The 20,629-nt window shown below is 42.1% G+C and overlaps 2 protein-coding genes across 2 annotated transcripts; both read right to left on the bottom strand.

Moving 5' to 3' along the window:
- Positions 1 to 15,816: 15,816 nt before the first annotated feature.
- Positions 15,817 to 17,674, bottom strand: LOC102746847 (histone H2B type 2-F). Its single transcript, XM_006750176.3, has one exon. The coding sequence runs from the start codon at positions 16,765 to 16,767 to the stop codon at positions 16,387 to 16,389; it is 381 nt and encodes a 126-aa protein (XP_006750239.1). The 5' UTR covers positions 16,768 to 17,674; the 3' UTR covers positions 15,817 to 16,386.
- Positions 17,675 to 17,804: 130 nt separating this feature from the next.
- Positions 17,805 to 18,296, bottom strand: LOC102746547 (histone H3). Its single transcript, XM_081815857.1, has one exon. The coding sequence runs from the start codon at positions 18,257 to 18,259 to the stop codon at positions 17,849 to 17,851; it is 411 nt and encodes a 136-aa protein (XP_081671983.1). The 5' UTR covers positions 18,260 to 18,296; the 3' UTR covers positions 17,805 to 17,848.
- Positions 18,297 to 20,629: the final 2,333 nt, after the last annotated feature.

A 20,629-nucleotide genomic window follows, 5' to 3' on the forward strand; every position in this document is an offset into this window, starting at 1 on the left:
CCAGTCCTACCTCTTCACTCTTCCTTTCACAGGGGTTCATCCTTAATAAACATCTTGCACCCCAAACTGTCCAAAATCTGCTCCCAGAATCCAGTCTGTTTTGTATGCCACTGCAAAATTTATAGTCTTTGGAGTCTTATAAGACCCATCTGTCCCAATAACACTTCTAAAGACATACATATTTTTAATAGAGAACAAAAGAAATTGGTAAGTAAAAAATATGCACACATGGCTCCATTTTGCACAGAATAAGCTTGATATTCCTGTGAATGTCCTTTGTTTAACACCTTATCAAATTGAGCTGGCTTATGATGCAAAATGCTCTCTCTCCCTCTATCTGAAAAGGAGAAGGAATATCTTCATGTATTCTGATTGTACTTTTATGCATAATGAAGCCTTGCATTTTAAGGTCAGGGTTTCAAATTTCACTAGTTAGCATTAGAGGCAAAACACAAGCCTGCTAATTTTACTTGTAGAAATCAAGAAACTGATCAATAGAATTTTATTCAATTATGGTGAAACAAGAAACATACAGGACTTTATGTCTCTAGTTACCACCACCCCCTGTCATATATATGGATTGCTTTACCCATCTGACCTGTATCTTCCTGGAGTGTATGAATCCATAGGAATATATGAAGATGTTCTTGCAGGTACATTGGCAATGACCGTTTAAGACGAGGCTCCCAATCCCCAACTTCCATGCAGTCTCCCACTATATTGTGTGCCTAAGGACATGCCTGCTGTAAATGTTTGAAGCTAGTTCTGCTTTTCTACCTACTCTTTCCCACTCACCCTTCACCCAGTTTGCAAAAGAAAGGCATATCTCTTGCTCATCCCGAATCATGACTTACTGCCCTGAGGATAAAAAAAATCCGTGTAGCAGAGACAAAGGCACTATAGACCAAAGGTAAGTTTTTGGGTCTCTCATATTTATGGGTATTAAGGGCAAAGCTAGGAATGAGAAATAAATATGTTGGCCCATGTGGAGATGTTCTGAATCCTGGTATATTTTGAGAAGTAAAGCAGAATTTATGGCAATTTTCACGTAAAGACCTTGCCTCTTCTTTATTATTATTTAAACAGAACCAACAGCAGCAAAAACAGCTTGGCTCTTGAGGAAGAGTCCTGAGAACAAGGCAAAGAGTGTAAGAAATACTGACAAATAACTGCATCTGATCTCCTCTAGGGCAACAAATTTATGGACAGCTCTACACCTGATCTATTCATCTGTGAATCAGGCTGTGTAAGAATAGGCTACGGTTTGTTAAGGTAGCAACTCCTAAATCTCAGCACCTTAAACCAACAGGTTTGTCATTCATTCATATTAGACCAGAGTCAAATGAGAAGGCTTGTTAGGTGGCACTTTCGGGAACATTGCCAGCAGCTGTGCCAGAGCTGAGAGAGCATGGAGTACCCCATACCGGGATTTAAATTCTCCAGCCTAGACGTGACACACAACACTCCCACCTCACTGGTCAGAACTAGTTATCTAGCTCCATTCAACCACAAAGAGGATGTAAAACTCTACAGAAAGCCTAAGGCAAGAAGCCGGAAACATTGTGAAAGCACAAACGCTATCACGGAGTATTTCAGATATATAAAAAGCATGCTGGGAATTATCAAGTGGCTTCCAAGAGCAGTCTCCCTGCATTTTCAGTATTCTAAGTAAAGGGAAGGAAGGAGTTGATAACTCACCCATGATTCAGTGTTTCTCAGTTGCATATTCTGCCTGAATAGAGAGGAAACTTCTTTTACCTCTAACAGATCAACATTACATCTCCAAGTAAAAGGAATGTACAGAAAGCAAGTTGGTGTTACACATTTTCTTGAACAATTTAGAAGAATTTTTCGTTTTTACCAAAAAAAAAAAAAAGTACTGGATAATACTGTAAATCCGTGTACACATTTTTACTTGGTTGTAGATATGCTCATCAACCATTTCTTTGTTCCTAACTGGCACATGTTAGTAGATTCTACTGTAAATCAGCTCTTAACAGTCACGAACACACTTTTTTAAGGTCTACATTTTTTTTTACTTTATTATGTTAATCACCATACATTACATCATTAGTTTTTGATGTAGTGTTCCATGATTCATTGTTTGCATATAACACCCAGTGCTCCATGCAGAACGTGCCCTCTTTAATACCACTGGGCTAACCCCTCCCCCCACCCCCTTTTACGTTTAATTAATGACTAGAAGCGGCGCGTTAGTTGTGGCACCGCGCGGAGGCGTTGTGCTCCGAGTGCGTCCCGCAGCGGGCCGCTGGCTCCATCCTGTGGCCACCTGTGCACACTGCCACCTTAGCTCGCCTTCCGCAACCTTCCCCAAAACCTGGTGAGAGATCTTGCTTCCCCAGAGCCGGCAGCGGCAAGAAATGGGCTTTAGGCTGGGTCGGCGGCAGCGGCGGCGGACGAATCAAGGAGAGCAAGGAGTCGTGCGTGCCCAGTTCGTCCCGCTATCCAGATGAGCACCCAACTCGTGGGCGGCCCCCCAAACCCCGAAGTACTTGTTTGTTCGGGGTTCGCAGGTCTGAGAACCCGGTTCCCCACTGGGCCCGGGCACCAACAGCAGGTAGCAAGGCGGGAAACCAAAAAGTGCGGATTGGCGGGCGGCTTCCCGGATCTGCGTAGCTGAAAAACCCCCCTCGCGGCCGGGGCCGGGGCCGACCCGCCTGCTTGCAGACCCGGCGGTGGCGCCACCCCGCGGGGAGGAGGATTACGACTGGGAGACCGCGGGAAGGGGACGGGCGCTGACCTGCCGGGAGACCCAAGAGAAAGGTGGCTGGAGGAGACAGCAGGGGGGAAGGAGCAGGTGGGGAGTGAATGAAGGCCGTTCAGTCAAGCACAGATAGACTTTCCTGCCGGTTCCACCATCGTCAGAGCCAGGAAGGGACCCCGGGCCCGCAGAACCGGCTGGGCAGTGGGCAGGGAGCCCGCAGGCTCTTCAAGGGCTGCTCTGAAATGCATTCGGGAATCACGTGGCTTCTCCCAAAGACCTATCCTATCCTGGATGACAAGAGCTTCCAGGACTGAGAACAAGGCCCCGGGGGGATTGGTGCAGGTGGCAGGGAGGAAGGTGGTGGGTGTTGGGGGCAGGGGTGGAGGAAGGGTGTTCTTTCATCTCTTTGAGATTCAGCAGGTACAATACCCAAAAGCCTGCTGGACCTACCAAGGCTCTCGGACACATTCTGTAAATCCAGAGCTTACAGAACTAAGTACAACACCCCAGAGGAGAAAGTTAAAGAGCAGAACAGGCAATTGGTTGTGAGAAGGGCGGGTCAGTTTTTCATCTTCCAGGCTCCATACAGAAAGCCCTAAACTCATTCGAGCTTCTACAGGAGTTCAGGCCCATTTCAGAAGAGTGTTCCTAGCCTGAGAAGGAAACCCCAGAGCATATCGACTGGTTTGGGGTAAAACTGGAAGAGTTGGGTCCATTCTAGTTCTTTCTTGGCTACCACACAGTTGGGAGAAAACCTAGAGCCTTCTGGACCCATCTCCACCCCAGAAGCCAAAGATAGTTTGACCTGAAAACCAGATGGAATGGAGGCATAGTTGGCAGTTGGCTGGAAGGGGTTCAGCAGTTCTCACTGCCACCATGCCAGTTGGAGACAGACCCCATTGGCAGTAAGGGTTGGACAACAGTGGAAGCATGGAAACCAGTTAGGAATCTGGTGAGAGACAACGGTAGTTTGGACTTACAGGGAGCAGTGGAGGTGTTGAGAAGTGTTGCATTTGGAATATATTTTGTAGGAAGTGCCCAAAAAGCTTGCTGATTGATTAGATGTAGTGAATGTGGGAAAAAGAGGAATCAGAAACAACTTGTAGATTTGGGCCTGAGGAATAAACTGATTCTATTGACCGGGACCAGGAACTGTGAAAGAGCAAGTTGGTGTAACAGGAGAGAGGAGTAGCAAGAAGCAAAAGTTTTGTATTGGACATATTAAGATTCCTATTTGACATTTAAGTGTAACTGTTGACAAAGCCGTGGAATATGAGTGGAGCTCAGAGAACAATGTTGGAGTAGAGATAAAAATTTGAGAATCATCATATATATGTGGCATTTAGAGCCATGGGGTTAGAAGAGACAATGTAAGCAGCAAGTACAGATAGAAAACAGAAAAGGGTCTAAGGCTGAACCCTGGGATGTACCAAATCTTAAAGGTTGTGTAGAAGCGTTGGCAGCAAAAGATGTTGACAAGGCATAGCCAATGAAATAGGAGAAAAACAGAGAAGAAGAAAGGTCTCAAGAAAAAAAGAGTGATAAACTATATCAAATTCTCCTGAGAAGACTATTGGATTTGGAGGGGGATTGCATTAAGTCTGTAGATTTGGGGAGTGAAAATGAAGGAGAGAGACTGACATCATTATAATATTGACTTTTCCAATTCATGAACATGGTATAACTCTCCATTTTTTATATCATTGTTAATATCTCTCAACAATCAAATCAAAAAGGATTTTCTCCCTAGAAGTCTTGTTCATCTTTTTGTTAGATTTATTCCTAGGTTTTTCATTTTTGTAAGTTATTGTAAATGGTATTGTTAAAATCTTAGGAAGTGATTATTACCAATCTCATAGTTATGATAATATAAAAACTGAAAGACCCTAAGAGAACTGTCTATTAAGGTTGGCAATGGAAAGCAAGATGTAAAAAGAAAATTCTAGTAAGTTGAAAATCTGGGCCTCCATAAGGTCTTTTAGGTAAAGACTTCCTTGTTAATGCACACTGGCAGTCAAATGAGAGCCAATAAAATTGTCTGCTGTCCTTATCTTATTCCTTATTTCTTGGTTTGTTTCTAATTGTAGGGTCCAAATCCCTAAAAGGTCATCTTTCTGCCTTCCCCATTTCATCTCCGTATCACACAAAGTACATGTTACTCCTTACCTCCTCCACTGAAGGATAAATTGTGAAGAGGGAGCATGTGTTAAAGGGAAAGTTTCCCAAACATGATAAGTGAGTTAATGGAGATAGAAAATCTCTAAGGAAGACTAGAAATAATTGGTTTACACATTCTGGAGAAATAAATTCCCCAAGTGTGGTTCTCTCTGAGAAGATAATTTTGAGGAAGCCTTGGCATGATCTCCAGTGAATCACCTCTGGAGTCCGGCTGTGACTTTGAAGACCATTTCTTCTGAAAGGGCAGAAAAAGGCCTTAGAGAAGAAATAGGCATTTGCAACAGGTTTGTAAGAACCATATTTATTTTAGAAAATAATCATTTCTTTCTTTCTTTTTTTTTTTTAAATAATCATTTCTTAACTTGAATTCAATCACATCTTGAAATTTCACAGGCTTTGGGTACAACAAACTAAAATTCAAATCTTAACCCTGCACTTAACAGCTTCTTGAATTGCAGTTTCTTATCCCAATTACCTTTCATTCCACTTTGAAATCTGTATTGTGGCCCATGATAGCTAACATCTATGGATTTATTTACCAAAAACTCTCTTATTTGCTTTGCAGGGCTTATTTCACTTAATATTTTTTTTTAAGACTTATTTATTTATTTTAGGGAGAGAGGGCAGGAGGGAGGGGCAGAGGGAGAGAGAGTCTTAAGCAGACGCATGCGGAGCATAGAGCCCAATGCAGGGGCTCGATCTCACAACCCTGAGATCATGACTTGAACTGAAATCAAGAGTTGAATGCTTAACCAACCACACCACCCAGGCACTCCTATTTCACTTAAACTTAATAGTATCTGTTGCTGTCTTTGTCTCATAATATTTGCATGTGGCTTTTAATCTTTTTTCCATTATCTTGATCAATTTATATAAATATCGTCTCTTCCCTCAATGTCTGGTGAAACTCGTCGGAGAGTTTCTCTGCTGTTTTTAAGGGTAGGTCTTTGCCTATCTTTTCAGTTTCTCCTATAGCTATTTTTATTCAGTCATTCTACCTTTCTTAGGGCAACTTTGATCACTTGTATTAAAAATTAAATATTTTGTCTACATTTGCAAATATATATGTCAAAATACACATACCACTTAAAATATCTTCTATATTTAACATTGCTGATACAGTAGTGTACTTTTTCTCTTTCAACATTAAATTACTAAAGGATTAACCCTTTAATTTTCTTTCAAAGAACCAGATTTTGGCTTTATTGATTAATTCTATTTTGGGGGAATGAGGAAGTATGATCTATTCATTTCTGCTTCTATCCTAATTTATTCCTCTACTTCCCTCCTGTTTTGGTGTCCCTTTATTAGCTTTTATGTTAAAAGCTTTACTTCATTATTTTTAATAGTTTTCATTCTCTCATAAATGCATTTTAAAGCTATGCCTTTTCCTCTGGCCTCTTAATATAAGTTTTAATATATAGTGCTCTCTTTGTTATTGTAATCATATTGTTATTATTATTGTATTAATATTGTATTATTATTTGTTATTATTGTATATAATTTTAATTTTTTTTCTCTTTAGTCCATATGCTATTTCCTAACAGTACAGATCAAGGAGAATATTTTTAGTTATGTCCTTGCATTATGATTAGTGAATGGGTATCATATAGTTTCAACTTTTCAACACTTGTTGAGCTTTCATTTGTCATCTTACACGTGGTCAGTTTTTATCAGAATTTACGAATCCAAAATGTACATTTTCTACTTTGGATACAAGATGGTGTGGGTATAAGTACAATTATGACTAATTTTGTTGACCGCGTTCTTCAAATCCTCTATATCCTCAACAAGTTTTAATCAACTTGATCTGCCAATTCCTGAGACTCTGCTTTTCTCCACTATAAATGATTTGCATATACTAATCCAGAAAGATTGATCTATTATGCCCCTTTCCCATCTAAACACATCCCTCAATCATAATACCATGAAATACACCTCCCTTAGACAATGAAAAGGTTTCTTAGGTTTTTTCTCTAGGCCAAGGATTGAAATTCAAGTTTTACCTTGGTTAACTCTCCTGCCAATCCTAAAATTGTGTTCTCTACACACACCTGCTATTTCTGAAAAAAAAAATTCACTTAAGAATAATTTCTTGGGGGAACCTGGGTGGCTCAGTCGGTTAAGCGTCTGCCTTCAGCTCGGGTCATGATCCCAGGGTCCTGGGATCGGGTCCCACATCGGGCTCCTTGCTCAGCGGGAAGCCTGCTTCTCCCTCTCCTTCTGCCGCTCCCCTTGCTTGTTCTCGCTCTTTCTTTTGCTATCTCTCTCTCTGTGTCAAATAAATAAATAAAATCTTTTTAAAAAAAGAATAATTTCTTAATTATTGATAGTAATGTGAAAAAAAACAACTATGAACAATTCAACAATTCAAACACTGGGGGGAAAGTCCCCTACAGAGACACTTCAATAAGCAAAATAATTTTCCTTCATTTTTCATAGTGCAGCAGGCAGAGGAGTGAAGAAGCCTAAGGAAACAAAGATATATTCACTTGCTGGAAGTAACCCTAATATATATAGGTTAACCAGTATGCCTTTCTCTTGCTCATTATTCTATGTGTTATAATGTGGGTCTTAAGTCTAGACATACCAAACTAGATGAAACACATCTCCAGAAAGAAATTCAAGTAGTTTAAGGCCCAACCCTAGGATTGGGAATTATATTAAGAACACTGAACAACATTTGCCCAGAGTTATATCTGTGGTGTATCTGAACTGTTTCACACTCCCTCTTGGCCTAAAGAGTTTTCTTTTAATGCATTTGAAATCTTAGAATCCTACCAAGTGGAAACTAAGACTTAGACAAGACTCAAACATCATTGCCTACAAAAACAAAGCTGATGTATTTAGGTATATTCTGTTCTCCTGAATGTTAAAAAGATATGATATCATAAGAGTGGTATGGACTTCCCCCAACCTTCTGGTAATTTATAATCACTGCTCTTGATCATGTGAAGCAACAGAGAAAATTTGCTCCTTACTTCATTTCACTAATCTGTGTTTTCCATTTTTTTGTCACAAGACTCCTTCTTCTGGATGCCTGGTACTATTCAAGTCCCCAGATCAATTAAGATCTCAATCTCGCTCTCAAAATAATCAACCAGTCCCAAGCCACTACCTCTTTACTACCTTGAGACAGTAGGCCAGCATCCAAGTTTGGTCCCCAAAGGTCAAATACTGGAGAACTGCTTAAGCTCTATTATTTCCCTCCTTTGGTCTTTCTGGCTTTGGTCATCTAAGCAAAGTTCCTTGGATTGGCTGATAGTGAGACTCTAGATTCTTATGCCTCTTTTTACTACAACCATCTGAAATATATCACCTATTATATAATGTGTTCTTGGCCAAAGAAAAGAAATCTTGAGGTCTCAGAGCTATCATCTGCCTTGTTTGCTACTCCTTGGACAACTATAGTTTACATAAGAAAGTCTTCCTGATATTCTTGGGAAAACTTTGGTTCCTGAGTAGGTGGCAAAAACAAGAGCTTCATCTTGAAAATACTGAGAGGAAAAATGTGAAATACTTTAAATAACCAGAAATGATTGACCCATAAGTCATCGACCTGGCTCCACCAAGCCCATTTTAAAATTTCTGATTTTAACATTTCCCAAATATTTGCCTATTCTCCTTTTGGTTATAAGATGTGTCCTTCTCTGTGCTACCTCATAATGTGCCCTAAATCATTTTTATTCACTTGGCTTGCTCCTGGGTTAAGTCCTTAAAATTCAGAGCTTTCAACTCAGAAATTAGAAATAGGAAAGAAGTATTTAATGGAAGTATTTCATTTTTCCTAAAAACATTGATGGAAAGTATTGCAAACATAATATGATTTTTTTAAAGGTATTTGCCAGATAATATAGGTCTTTATAGAGCACTGGTAACAGACACTATACATAAGGTCTTGTTTTCTAATTCATTTTTTTTCCTATCAGGACATATAGCAGATATTGAAGGTTCTACAGAATAAAAGTCCTAACAAGTAAATTGTGGAATTGTCTTCTTGGATGATGTTTTAGAAAATGAAGGTCTTATTGCTCCAACATGTAGGGAGGTGACTCTCAAATCACTAGAAATACGCTCTGGAGGTACAGTGTACCTGCAGGAAGTGGCTTCCTAACCATAATCATAATGAAATACTGATCAAATATTTACCGTGTTCCAGCTACTCTAAATGCATAAAACATATTAGCTCATTTAATCTTCATAACAAACCTATAAGGTAGGTTCCATTATTTTTTTCATTTTACAGAGGAAGAAATTGAGAGTCAGAGGAGTAAAGACACTTTCCCAAGGTCATATAGCTCTTAGGTGGGGAAACTGGGACTCACCGCTAATGCTCATCACCACACTGCCTTTTCAGCCAGTATATATATATTTTTTTTTAAAGATTTTATTTATTTGACAGAGAGCAGGAGAGCACAAGCAGTGGGAGTGGCAGAGGGAGAGGGAGAGGGAGAAGAAGGACCCCTGCCCAGCAGGGAGCCCGATGTGGGGCTCAATCCCAGGACCCTGGGATCATGACCTGAGCCGAAGGCAGTCGCTTAACCAACTGAGCCACCCAGGCACCCCCCCCCTTTTTTAAGTAAGTTCCATGCCCAGCGTGGTTCCCAAAGCAGCAGGGCCTGAACCCATGACCCCAAGATCAAGACCTGAGCTAAGACCAAGAGTTGGGAGCTCAACTGACTGAGTCACCCAAGTGCCCCTCAGGCAGTATCTTTTGACTTTATTATAATCAGTTTGCTGGAAGGGGTCCATGGCTAGAGACCAGGGGTGGATGGTAACATAGTAAGAAATAGTATTTGGTCTCTGCCCCTGGTTCCTGATACAAAGCTCCTAAATCTCTTGGAATTTCCTGGGTAATGGGAAGTGTCTTTTGTTCTGAAGAGTTGGCTTTTGGTGGGCTCCTAGGAAGCTTCAGGATGAAGGTTGGTCACCAGAAAGGCCAAACTATAATTAGAAGCTTGGAACTTTTAGCCCCCCCCTCTGCCCCATCCTCCAGGGAAGAGAAGGCCTGGAGATTGAGCCAATAATCCATGATGTCTACTTGATAAAGCCTCCATAAAAATCCCTAAACTATGGGGTTCAGAAAGCTTCTGGGTTGGTGCACACATGCACATTGCAGGAGGGTAGACACCGCAACTCCACAGGGACAGAAGCTCCTGCACTCGGGACCCTTCTGGACCTTGCCCTGTGTACATCCTCACCTGGCTGATCATCTGTATCCCTTCCTATATCCTTTATAATAAACTGGTAAACATGTTTCCCAGAGTTCTATGAGCCATTGTAACAAATGATCAAATCTGAGGAGGGGTGAGAACCCCTGATTTGTAGCCAAGACTGACAGAAGTGTGGGTAACCTGGAGACCCACTACTGTGAGTAGTGTCTGAAGTGGGGGGAAGTCTGTGCCAAATCCAGGTAGGTTAATGTTAGAATTGCTTGGTGTGGAGAACCCACACATTTGGTGGCTAGAAGGACTGAGAGTAGTAGAGGAAACAAAAGTTTTCTTTTACCCTCTTACTGCTTCTGAATTAGTGTAGGTTAGTATAAATATCCAACAACTTATACTGTGAAGCTTCTAAACTGATTTGTGGACCAAGGTTGTTGCAACCTCACCTAGACCTTCACTCTATATTGTGCTCTTCCTCATTCAGAGGGCAAAAGATTTCAAATTCAATAATTTTTTTATTAAATCTGTCTTCAAGCTCTGCCATCCCTTTCAACTACTTGTCCCTCATCAATCCATTCATCTCATAAATATTTACTGAGTGCCCACTATGTTCCAGATGCAGTTCTAGATGATGGGGATAGAAAAATAAAAAGTACCTGCTTTTATAGGACTTACTCTGGGAAGGTAAGAAGAGAGTCAGACAATGGGTCAGAATACAGCCTAAATTATTGTAACAAATCTTTAAAAAACAGTGGCTTAAAGAAGATACAAGTCTGTTTATCTCTCATGTCATAGTCTCAGGGCTAGGAGAGCACTTCAGCCATCCTTATCACAAGATTTCTGTTTCTGGGTCAGAAGTGGTTGCCACGGTTCCTGCCATCATTTCTACAACTGAGCCAGAGAAAAGGTAAAAAAAAAAGGCAAGGGAAGTACATACCTTTTCCTTTTTAGGGCACAAACTTGAAATAATATATATCACTTCCAGTCACATCTCATTGGCCCAGAACTTTGTCTTATGGACAGACCTAGATACAAGAGAAGCTGGTAAATTAGCCTCTAATTGAGAAGGCTTGCACCCAGAAAGCATTGAGTTACAGTAAGCAGGTAAGAATAGTTTTTATTGGTAGGAGGTTCTGATTCAGTAATAAATAAATAAACACATTAGTATCAGATGGTCCATGGAGGAAAATTAAGAAAGGTAGGGGAATAAAAAGTATCATGAAGTTGGGGGAGGTAGAAGTGGGCTTGTTATCTTATATAAGCTGCTCAAGGAAGTCCTCAATGACAAGATGGTAAGGTACCCTTTGAGCAGAAACCTAAAAGACATGAGGAAGCCAGTCACGTATCTGGGGAAGAGCCTTTCCAGAAGAGGAAATGGCAAGTACAAAGGCCCTGAGATAGCAGGGCCTTGGCGTTTTCTGGAAGAACGGGGAGACAAGTGTGAGGAAGTGGAGCAAACAAAAGGGAGAGTGGGAAGACAGGAGGTGTACGCCCGCCATCATAAGGATGTGGCCTTCACTCTGAAGCCGTCGTTGGTGCAGGTGGTGGTGGTGGGGGGTGTTCCAATGGGGAGAAGAGTGTGGGAGTAACAGGATCTGACTCATGTTTCAAGTTTACTCCAGCTATTTTGTGGAAAGCAGAGTGAGAGGGTAGATGGCAGAAGCAAGGAGACCAGTCCAAAGGCCGTTGCAAATATCCTGAGGATGTGGCGGTGGCTTAGGGCAAGGGGCAGCAGTGGAAGTGTCAAGGTGTGGTTGGAGACTTGACATATTTTGAGTCAACAATATTTTCTGATAAATCATAGGTGACTAAGAAAAGGCTTATTATTCACTCACCCTATCATAGTCACCTCCCCAGAGAAAATTAATCTCACAGGGAACAAGAAAATCAAATTTCTCTCAAGCTAGGACTATGGTGAACAAAGTTTCAGCAGGTTTGAGATGCTGTGAGCCAAGAACAATGTGACTTGAATTGTTGTGTAGGCAGGAGGGGCAGCCAGAGCTTTTCAATGTAATGACACAAAATCGTCTGTGAGAATAAAATACTTAATGGGACGCCTGGGTGGCTCAGTTGGTTAAGTGTCTGCCTTTGGCTCAGGTCATGATCCCAGGGTCCTGGGATTGAGTCCCGCATCAGGCTCCCTGCTCAGCAGGGAGTCTGCTGCTCCCCCTGCTTGTGCTCTCTCTCTGGCAAATAAATAAATAAAAAATCTTAATTAAAAAAGACAATTTTTAAAAGAGATATATTAAAGTCAAAGGAAAATGTTACAACCTGGATGAGGGGTGCAGAATTAATGATCTCTAGTCACAGAATATAGAATGATGGAGAATTTCATCTACCAAAATCAGAAAAATTGAAAGAGGTTACAGAAAATTGGATAAAATGAAAACTTAAAAATTACCAGAGGACATTTGATATATTGGTTACAAACAATATTCCAGAGGGACTTCATGGGCTTGAGAAGGAGGACACCTATATATCCCCATCACCCATATAGGACTTGGCACATGCAAGTTCTCCTCATGAAATGTTCCTGAACCCTCCAGCCAGATGCAACCTATCATTCTCCTTAACTCATAACATTTCCTTCTTACCCCCTCTTTTGGGAATAACACATTTCGCCTTGAATTGTAATTATTTTTATACTGGTGTAATCCCTTCTATTAGATGTATTTACATCTTTTTATCCATCTCATTGTTTTGCTATTATATGTTTGATATATTTATTTGATTACACATGAAAAGAAAACACGCCCTGCTTTTATATTTCAAAAGCTTGTTCATGTTGGCAGTATGGGATCTAGAATTTTTTTATCAAGTTTTCTATTTTTGCCAAATCATATGATGGCTCAGCTATAGTTACAAAATGTAGGAGAAAATCACTATCTAGTAATTCTCCAAAATAGTCTTGTTCCTGCCTCAAATTGACATCCTTTCATAACTCCTACTTTATGCCCCTCAAAGAGATCATATAACACTTCCCAACTGTTGTTCTGTGCTTGAATTATAGTCATCCGAATTTAAGTGCTTTTTTTTTTAAGATTTTATTTATTTGACAGAGAGACAGCGAGAGAGGAAACACAAGCAGGGGGAGTGGGAGAGGGAGAAGCAGGCTTCCTGCGGAGCAGGGAGCCCGATGTGGGACTCGATCCCAGGACCCTGGGATCATGACCTGACCCGAAGGCAGACGTTTAACGACTGAGCCACCCAGGCACCCCTGAATTTAAGTGTTTTGACTCTTAGATCACTTCTAGGAAATGCACCCAGTTTTAAAATGAGGCATTTGTCTAAAAATTATGACAAGATTAAACTGTCATGTTTGTAAGTGTATATAGATACCACAATCCATTCCCCAGTCCTTGAAATAATGACTAACCAATCTTAATGACACTTGACCTGACCCAGACCAAGCCCATTTGCAATGCTCACTGGATCTGATATTTAAAGCTCCTTATCTTCATACCACAAACTTTTTTCATCTTCTGGAATGCATCTCCCTCCTCAACCTTGCTTGCAACACTGGAAAAGCAGCATCTAAACTAGGCTGAAAAAGCTCCAGTAGAATCCCATCATTTTGGCCCATGAAGGGAAGCAGTCAAGTGCAGTACTCTATCTGCCCCTCTTAGGAGTTTTTAATCTCCAACAGTTGTTTTAAGTGGGTCAGTAATTATTATAAATGAGTGTTTCAGGTTAAAGGAGCAGGAAAATTTAGGAAAAAGTGGAGGACAAAAAAGCTAATTGGAGTACACGAACTTACCACCTTCAGACCAATTTTCTAGCATTCTCTGGTCTGGGCAATCAGTCAACAAACTTTCACCAAGATGCTATTTTTTTTTTTTTTTTAGATTTTATTTGAGAGAGAGCACGAGAGGGGAGAGGGGCAGAGGAAGAGGGAGGAGAGTGAGAGCATCTCAAGCAGACTCAGCAGCTGAGCACAGAGCCCAACTCAGGGCTTGATCTCACGATCCTGAGATCATGACCTGAGCTGAAGCCAAGAGTCAGTCGCTTAACCAACTGAGCCACCCAGGTGCCCCTGAGATGCTATTTTATAATGGACTTTAGAACAGCCTTTGTGGAAGTTTCTAAGAAGTATTTTTTTAAGAAAGTAAACCCTGTCTTCCATTAGAAGACAAACAAGAACATGTAAAAACAATGAAAAAGAAATTAAGGAAAAAGACTAACCAGTTCACAAAGCTACAGGTAATTGCAGATTCATTGTGCAAGGAACAAAGAAAGCCTTACGAGTTAAAAGGAGAAACACTATTGTGACCTAGAATGGGATGGGAAGGCTTAGAACGGGCAGGTTGACAGGCTTGGAGTAGTTGCAAGAGCAACAGAAAGTACTACGGTTTAGAAGGGCCACCTAACAAAAGCACAAAGGATGAGAAACTTAAGAGGCATTATAAGACAGTGGGTACTGCATTTTGGCTCTGCTAGAGATCTGAGGAAAACAAGCAATTGAAGGGAAGTTTTGGTGAGATGGCAGAAGGCCTTTAGTTTCAGGATAAGGTGTTGGGGCTTAATCCTTCAGTCATGAGTAATTAATGCTAGCTTTCGATTAGGTGAGCCAGTTGACAATGCTTTAACAACCTCCAAAGACCATGAGAAATAAGGGTCACTCACTAGTCCTCAGGGAGAAGAGAGCCTTCAGGATCCTAGGGGAGGAGACCAGATGGTGTCTCTGATGGTCCGATAACTTGACGGAGAAGACAGACACCCTGGCCTTTTCACTTATTAACTTTTCCAACTATAAGATGTGCTGCATAATGATTTCTTTTCTTTCACTGGGAAAATAAAATTCTCAGTGAGTCATTCCTCTCGCCAGGGAAAATGACTCAGAAAATCTTCATTTTCCAGTGAAAAAAATCAGACAGCCCATTTTATGTAACTTTAATTGGATGTAAATTTGAACTCTTACATTATAAATAAAATTCATTTTAAGCACAAACTTGTCAAGCAAATTCCTTAACATTTATCAAGAACGGCTTAATTTCAAAGCTTGATAAATGAACTGGAAACTATGATTTTTTTTTTCTTTTACCTTAAGGGTACCTTTGGTTTGGTAGAACATTCACCAGCCTCTGTCGGGATTAGTCTTGAGTTATGCAAGTTTGAACTAAGGGGTCTTTAGAAATTCATCCCGTATGTTAGCTGTGGCCATTTGCACATCATGCGCCCCCAAATTTTTTTAATACATCTGAGAACACTAAAAACCACCTATCAAGAAGCTCCAGGAGAGGCACCTGGGAATGTTTAGCAAGCACCAAGGTGGTATTTCCTGGTTATAACCAGGAAACTGTTAGAGAAGACAAGTTCCTTGCCCTGGAGAAGATAATTTTCCTTTGGCGCGTAAGTAATCACAGTAAAACTGCATTCTGCTCGGCTTTTCACCAAGAGCAATTAACATTGACTGGGTGATGGGGTGGAGGGAAGGTTTGGACCCAAATGAGAATTAAATCCAAATCCTCACAGAAGGAAAGTCTGGGCGCTGGGTCTCCCTGCTGCCCGCAAGGACTGAGGTTACAGAGATGAACTCTTGGCCTTGGGGGTTGTCTTATGCATTTTGGTATATTTATCAGCATCCGTGGCCCTTATCCACTAAATGCCAGTTAGCATCCCTCTCCAAGAAAAAACTTTGTCTCCAGGTATTACTAAACGTCCCAAGGGGTGGGAGGCAAAAATCTTTACCTGGTTGAAGGATTGGGCTAGGGAGGAAGTTAAGGATAGATCGAGACTTACACGTAGGCCGACAGACTAAACCATATGGCTTTACTGCGCATCGTTCGTGACAGACACCTAGAAACGTTTACGAATAGAACATTAAGGCGGTGGGAGTGGGGAACGGAGGGATTTCCATTTGTACACTAAGGTAAACATTCCAGCTCGCTTATTTAAGAAAAACCTTGTGTTGACATTTAGGGGTAGAGAAGTATAACAGCAACACCCACCAAAACCAAAACAAACTTTAAAGTATAGCAAACCTGCTTATTCAGTTACCTGTATCTAAGCTTCCATCTCAGACTCAGTAGAACTAGATAGAAACCATTTTGAGGACTAGTTTTTTGTTACCAAGAATCGTGCCACTAGGTGACACCACCGGTCTGTAGGAGGTTCCAGATTTTAACAGCCAGGGCAATCTTTATCGCGGTCCTAACTTAGCCCCAAACCCAAATGTTTCCGAGAGCACAGGCCCACCCTGCCTAACCAAAAGCCAAATCTTACAGCAAGTGTTTACAGCCGCTTAGTGTGACAAATAAAGTGGCTCTGAAAAGAGCCGTTGGGGTAAAGTAACTGTCCTATTGCGTCCTTTGCGCGCCCTTACTTCGAGCTGGTGTACTTGGTGACCGCCTTGGTGCCCTCGGACACGGCGTGCTTGGCCAGCTCGCCGGGCAGCAGCAGGCGCACAGCCGTCTGGATCTCCCGGGACGTGATGGTCGAGCGCTTGTTGTAATGCGCCAGGCGGGAGGCCTCGCCGGCGATGCGCTCGAAGATGTCGTTGACGAAGGAGTTCATGATGCCCATGGCCTTGGACGAGATGCCGGTGTCCGGATGAACCTGCTTCAACACCTTATACACATAAACAGAGTAGCTCTCCTTGCGGCTGCGCTTGCGCTTCTTACCGTCCTTCTTCTGCACTTTCGTAACAGCCTTCTTGGAGCCCTTCTTGGGAGCAGGAGCCGACTTTGCTGGATCAGGCATTTTTGCAAGAAGAAACGCCACACACCAGAAACGATCCGGACTACTTCCAAAAGGCTTGGTTACCCGCTACTTATAGAGCCTGTATGCAAATGAAGGCTCGCAAGGGACTGCATTTTTATTGGTTAATTTCCAACAATGTCGTCATAAGGGGGTGGAGCCCACATAAATAATAGCTTCGGCTCGCACTTCCTTAGTGGCTAGCAGAGTAAATGTCCTCTTAGCCAATCAAAGTGTTCCATTTCAGGCTAACCAATAAATTCTGTAAAAGCATAGTTTCACCTGTTTGGGGCGTTTGGGGATGGTTTTCATTTTCTCAATTGTAGATTTGTGTACCGAAGAGATCTGAAGGAACAGCTAAAGACAACTTTCTCTTATTTTTGCACCATTTCCCTACGCTTTGTGGAAGTGTTTTGCTTCTGGTTTTAAACCCACATCTCAAAAAAAAAAAAAAAATCAGGTGTTTCCCTCAAATTCCTGTTTGCGCCGCCTATATTATGCAACGAGGAAAGTATTAATTAAGTCATTGCCTATACAACTCCGAAGACGCAGTAGCCAGGAAAAGGCTTCAGTATTTAAACAGGGCCTTACATCCGGCTCAGTTCTTAATTGTAAAATCTGGTTGATAAACCCAGATTCCCATCCCAGCTGTTATCACAAGCTGACATGACGGCCTTTCCACTTAATTCCTGTATCTGGGTTCGTGCCAACGTTTTGTACTAGCAGCTTGTAACGTTGCAAACGACTGGCAGAGCAGGGTCCTCCCTCTTGCAAAGTTTTTCTCACAGAAGCTAGGTTGACGCTCCAGACTTTTAGTAACTTAGCATGTAAGAAGCGGGTTTGGCAATAAACGACCTATAAACCGTCTCAGCTGTTCCCTCTAGCGCGCCAGCCGACTAAAGGGTAGACGTTGATTCTATTAGCTCATCACGCAACACGTGCGAGCTCCCCGATCCCTCTTCTCCAGTTCACAGGTGCACGACCGTAGACCCGCGCCCGGCGAGAGACTGTACAGCTGCTCTCCGTGAAAACGTGGATGGCTCTGAAAAGAGCCTTTAGATGGTCTACATAAAAACACTCGGCCTTAAGCCCGCTCCCCGCGGATGCGGCGGGCCAGCTGGATGTCCTTGGGCATGATGGTGACGCGCTTGGCGTGGATGGCGCACAGGTTCGTGTCCTCGAACAGCCCCACCAGGTAGGCCTCGCTCGCCTCCTGCAGCGCCATCACGGCCGAGCTCTGGAAGCGCAGGTCCGTCTTGAAGTCCTGCGCGATCTCGCGCACCAGCCGCTGGAACGGCAGCTTGCGGATCAGCAGCTCGGTGGACTTCTGGTAGCGCCGGATCTCGCGCAGGGCCACGGTGCCCGGCCGGTAGCGGTGCGGCTTCTTCACGCCGCCCGTGGCCGGCGCGCTCTTGCGGGCCGCCTTGGTGGCCAGCTGCTTGCGCGGGGCCTTGCCACCGGTCGACTTGCGGGCGGTCTGCTTCGTGCGAGCCATGATGTCTTACTGGTCAGGCTCGAGGAGTGCTAGGCAGTCTTATTTATAGACATAGCCTTGTCTTGATTGGGCCAGGAGGGGTAGGAACCTCCAGAATGTGATCTCATTGGCTAGAATTCAATCCTATTTACTCGGGTAGATTGTTATGATAATCTTTCCCCCTTATTCACCTTTCCGTACTTTTCTGTAATCTTATCGATCACGGACGTTTTTCTTTTTAGACCTTTCCTTTAAATTGGTGTCATTTTTGTCAGAGCAATTTTTAAAGTGTTTTCGCAAGCTTGGGATTTATATTTTAACAGGTCCCTTCGAAATAAAAGCATGCCTTCCCATGAACTAGGTTTCAGTTGAGAGTTACTATAACTCCAGTCCCATAGCTAACATTTATTTAGCGCCTGACACTGTGCTAAGCGCGTTAGTTGCATTACAGTAGTAGTTGAAGGAACCAAAAATTGGATTTACGTTTATCCAAACCACCAACTTGCAGGGCACAGCCTTCCGCCTTTCCTTAGCTTTTCCACCTTGGCCATCAATGGCCAATTAGGTCCTGTAGACGAAATGCTTCTAAGTCAAGGAATATAACACCAGAAACGTTAATTTCTCCTTTACAATGGTGAATAGTTTCTAGATAGTGACTTGCTTATCAGTCAGATTAAAAGCTATAATAAAGTTTCAAAGCAAATAAGTTATTCGTTGATTACTGATTGCTAACATATTTTCTTCAATAAAGTAGTTTCATCTAAAAGTTTCATTTTTTCTATTCTCTATAGGGAAATTGAACATCCTCTGCTTTTTAGTTATTTCCTATGCTTTGAAGTATTGCTCAGAAAATTGCATGTCATAAAACAAGTCATGTAAGGTAATAATGCTTAAAAGTGTGAATAGTTATAAAACTTTTAATCATATGCTCATTCTATGGAAAAAGCATTGCATCCAAACCTCATAAAAACTCAAACCTGTGAACACAAGCAGGCCCAACAAGCTTAAAACTTACTTTATGGTGTCAATATGAATGATCATCTTCCTGCTGAAGGCAAAATAAAAGTTATTTTGAGGGGATTTCCTGAACACCAAACAACCTAGAAACTTATCTTTATATCTTCAAGAGTCCCCATTGGCAGCACAATCTTCTGCTCTAGGGAGACTTATGATGTCCTGCAAAGATATAACTGATGTGAACACCTGTCACCCCTTCCTGTGGTTGTTTTGTAATACTAACATAGAGAGCCCAACTCAGTATTTAAAAATTCTACATACACTCTCTCATTTAATCCCAACTCTGTGAAATAGATGTTACTTTCTTCATTTCACAGATAAAGAAACAGAGTCTCAGAGAAATTATGGCTTGTCCCAGACAAGTAACAAGGCCTGCATAATATCCTAAAGCAAAGGAATGAAATTATAATGGATTTCCAGTTTCATCAGGCTTGGGACACATTTTAAGGCACTGAAGAATTTTCTCATCATGCAATCAAATTCCTCAATCTTTCTCAAACTCCTCCACTGAGCTCTTTGCCATCGGAAGAGGAAACTACCATACAGGGGTCTGGATGGCAGCCCAAAGCAGCCCACACGGGCGTCACATTTCTTTGCGGTGTTCTTTTTTAATATATGCATTCTTGGCCATGGCATGCATTTAGGTAAGAAAAAGATCCTCAAGCTGTTGTTGGGGAGGAAAAACTTTGCTCTACCTCTCAAGCTTTTTTTTTTTGGCTGATCTAAGAATTAAATCGACATGAGACCAATTAACAGGAGAAAATCCTATAAGAATATGAGGCCCCCCAGGCAGTCAGGAAATTGAAGTTTATATGCTATCCATAGCTAAGAAAGAGATCAATCGGGACCTGGGACTACAAAGGGAAGGAAGACCATTACAAGAAGATAAAATGAGTAAGCGTTTGGTAAACAAATGTTGGCTGGGCCACTCAGAAACAACGGGGTATAGAAAGGAATTTCAGCAAACAGACTTTGCTGGGTTCCTCCCTGCCTACCACACCTAGGTCATATTGTACGGTAGTTATCTATGGTGATCTTTCCCTTCCTAGAGCAGATCCTCTATCTGAATTCTCTTAAACTGTTAGGAAGGAGGCAAAAAGAAAAACTTCTTTGAGTCTTCTGTTTCTTAAAAATAATCAGCCTAAAATAATCCACATGCCAAAGTAACACCTTTTGGGGGAGCAAATGTATATTCATATAGAATCCAACAGTCGGGCGCCTGGGTGGCTCAGTTGGTTAAGCGACTGCCTTCAGCTCAGGTCATGATCCTGGAGTCCCAGGATCGAGTCCCGCATCGGGCTCCCTGCTCAGGGAGGAGCCTGCTTCTCCCTCTGACCCTCCCCCATCTCATGTACTCTCTCTCATTCTCGCTCT

This window comes from Leptonychotes weddellii, chromosome 4 (genome assembly GCF_054177405.1).
Source record: "Leptonychotes weddellii isolate Sample4059 chromosome 4, ASM5417740v2, whole genome shotgun sequence".
NCBI classification, from domain to species: Eukaryota; Metazoa; Chordata; class Mammalia; order Carnivora; family Phocidae; genus Leptonychotes; species Leptonychotes weddellii.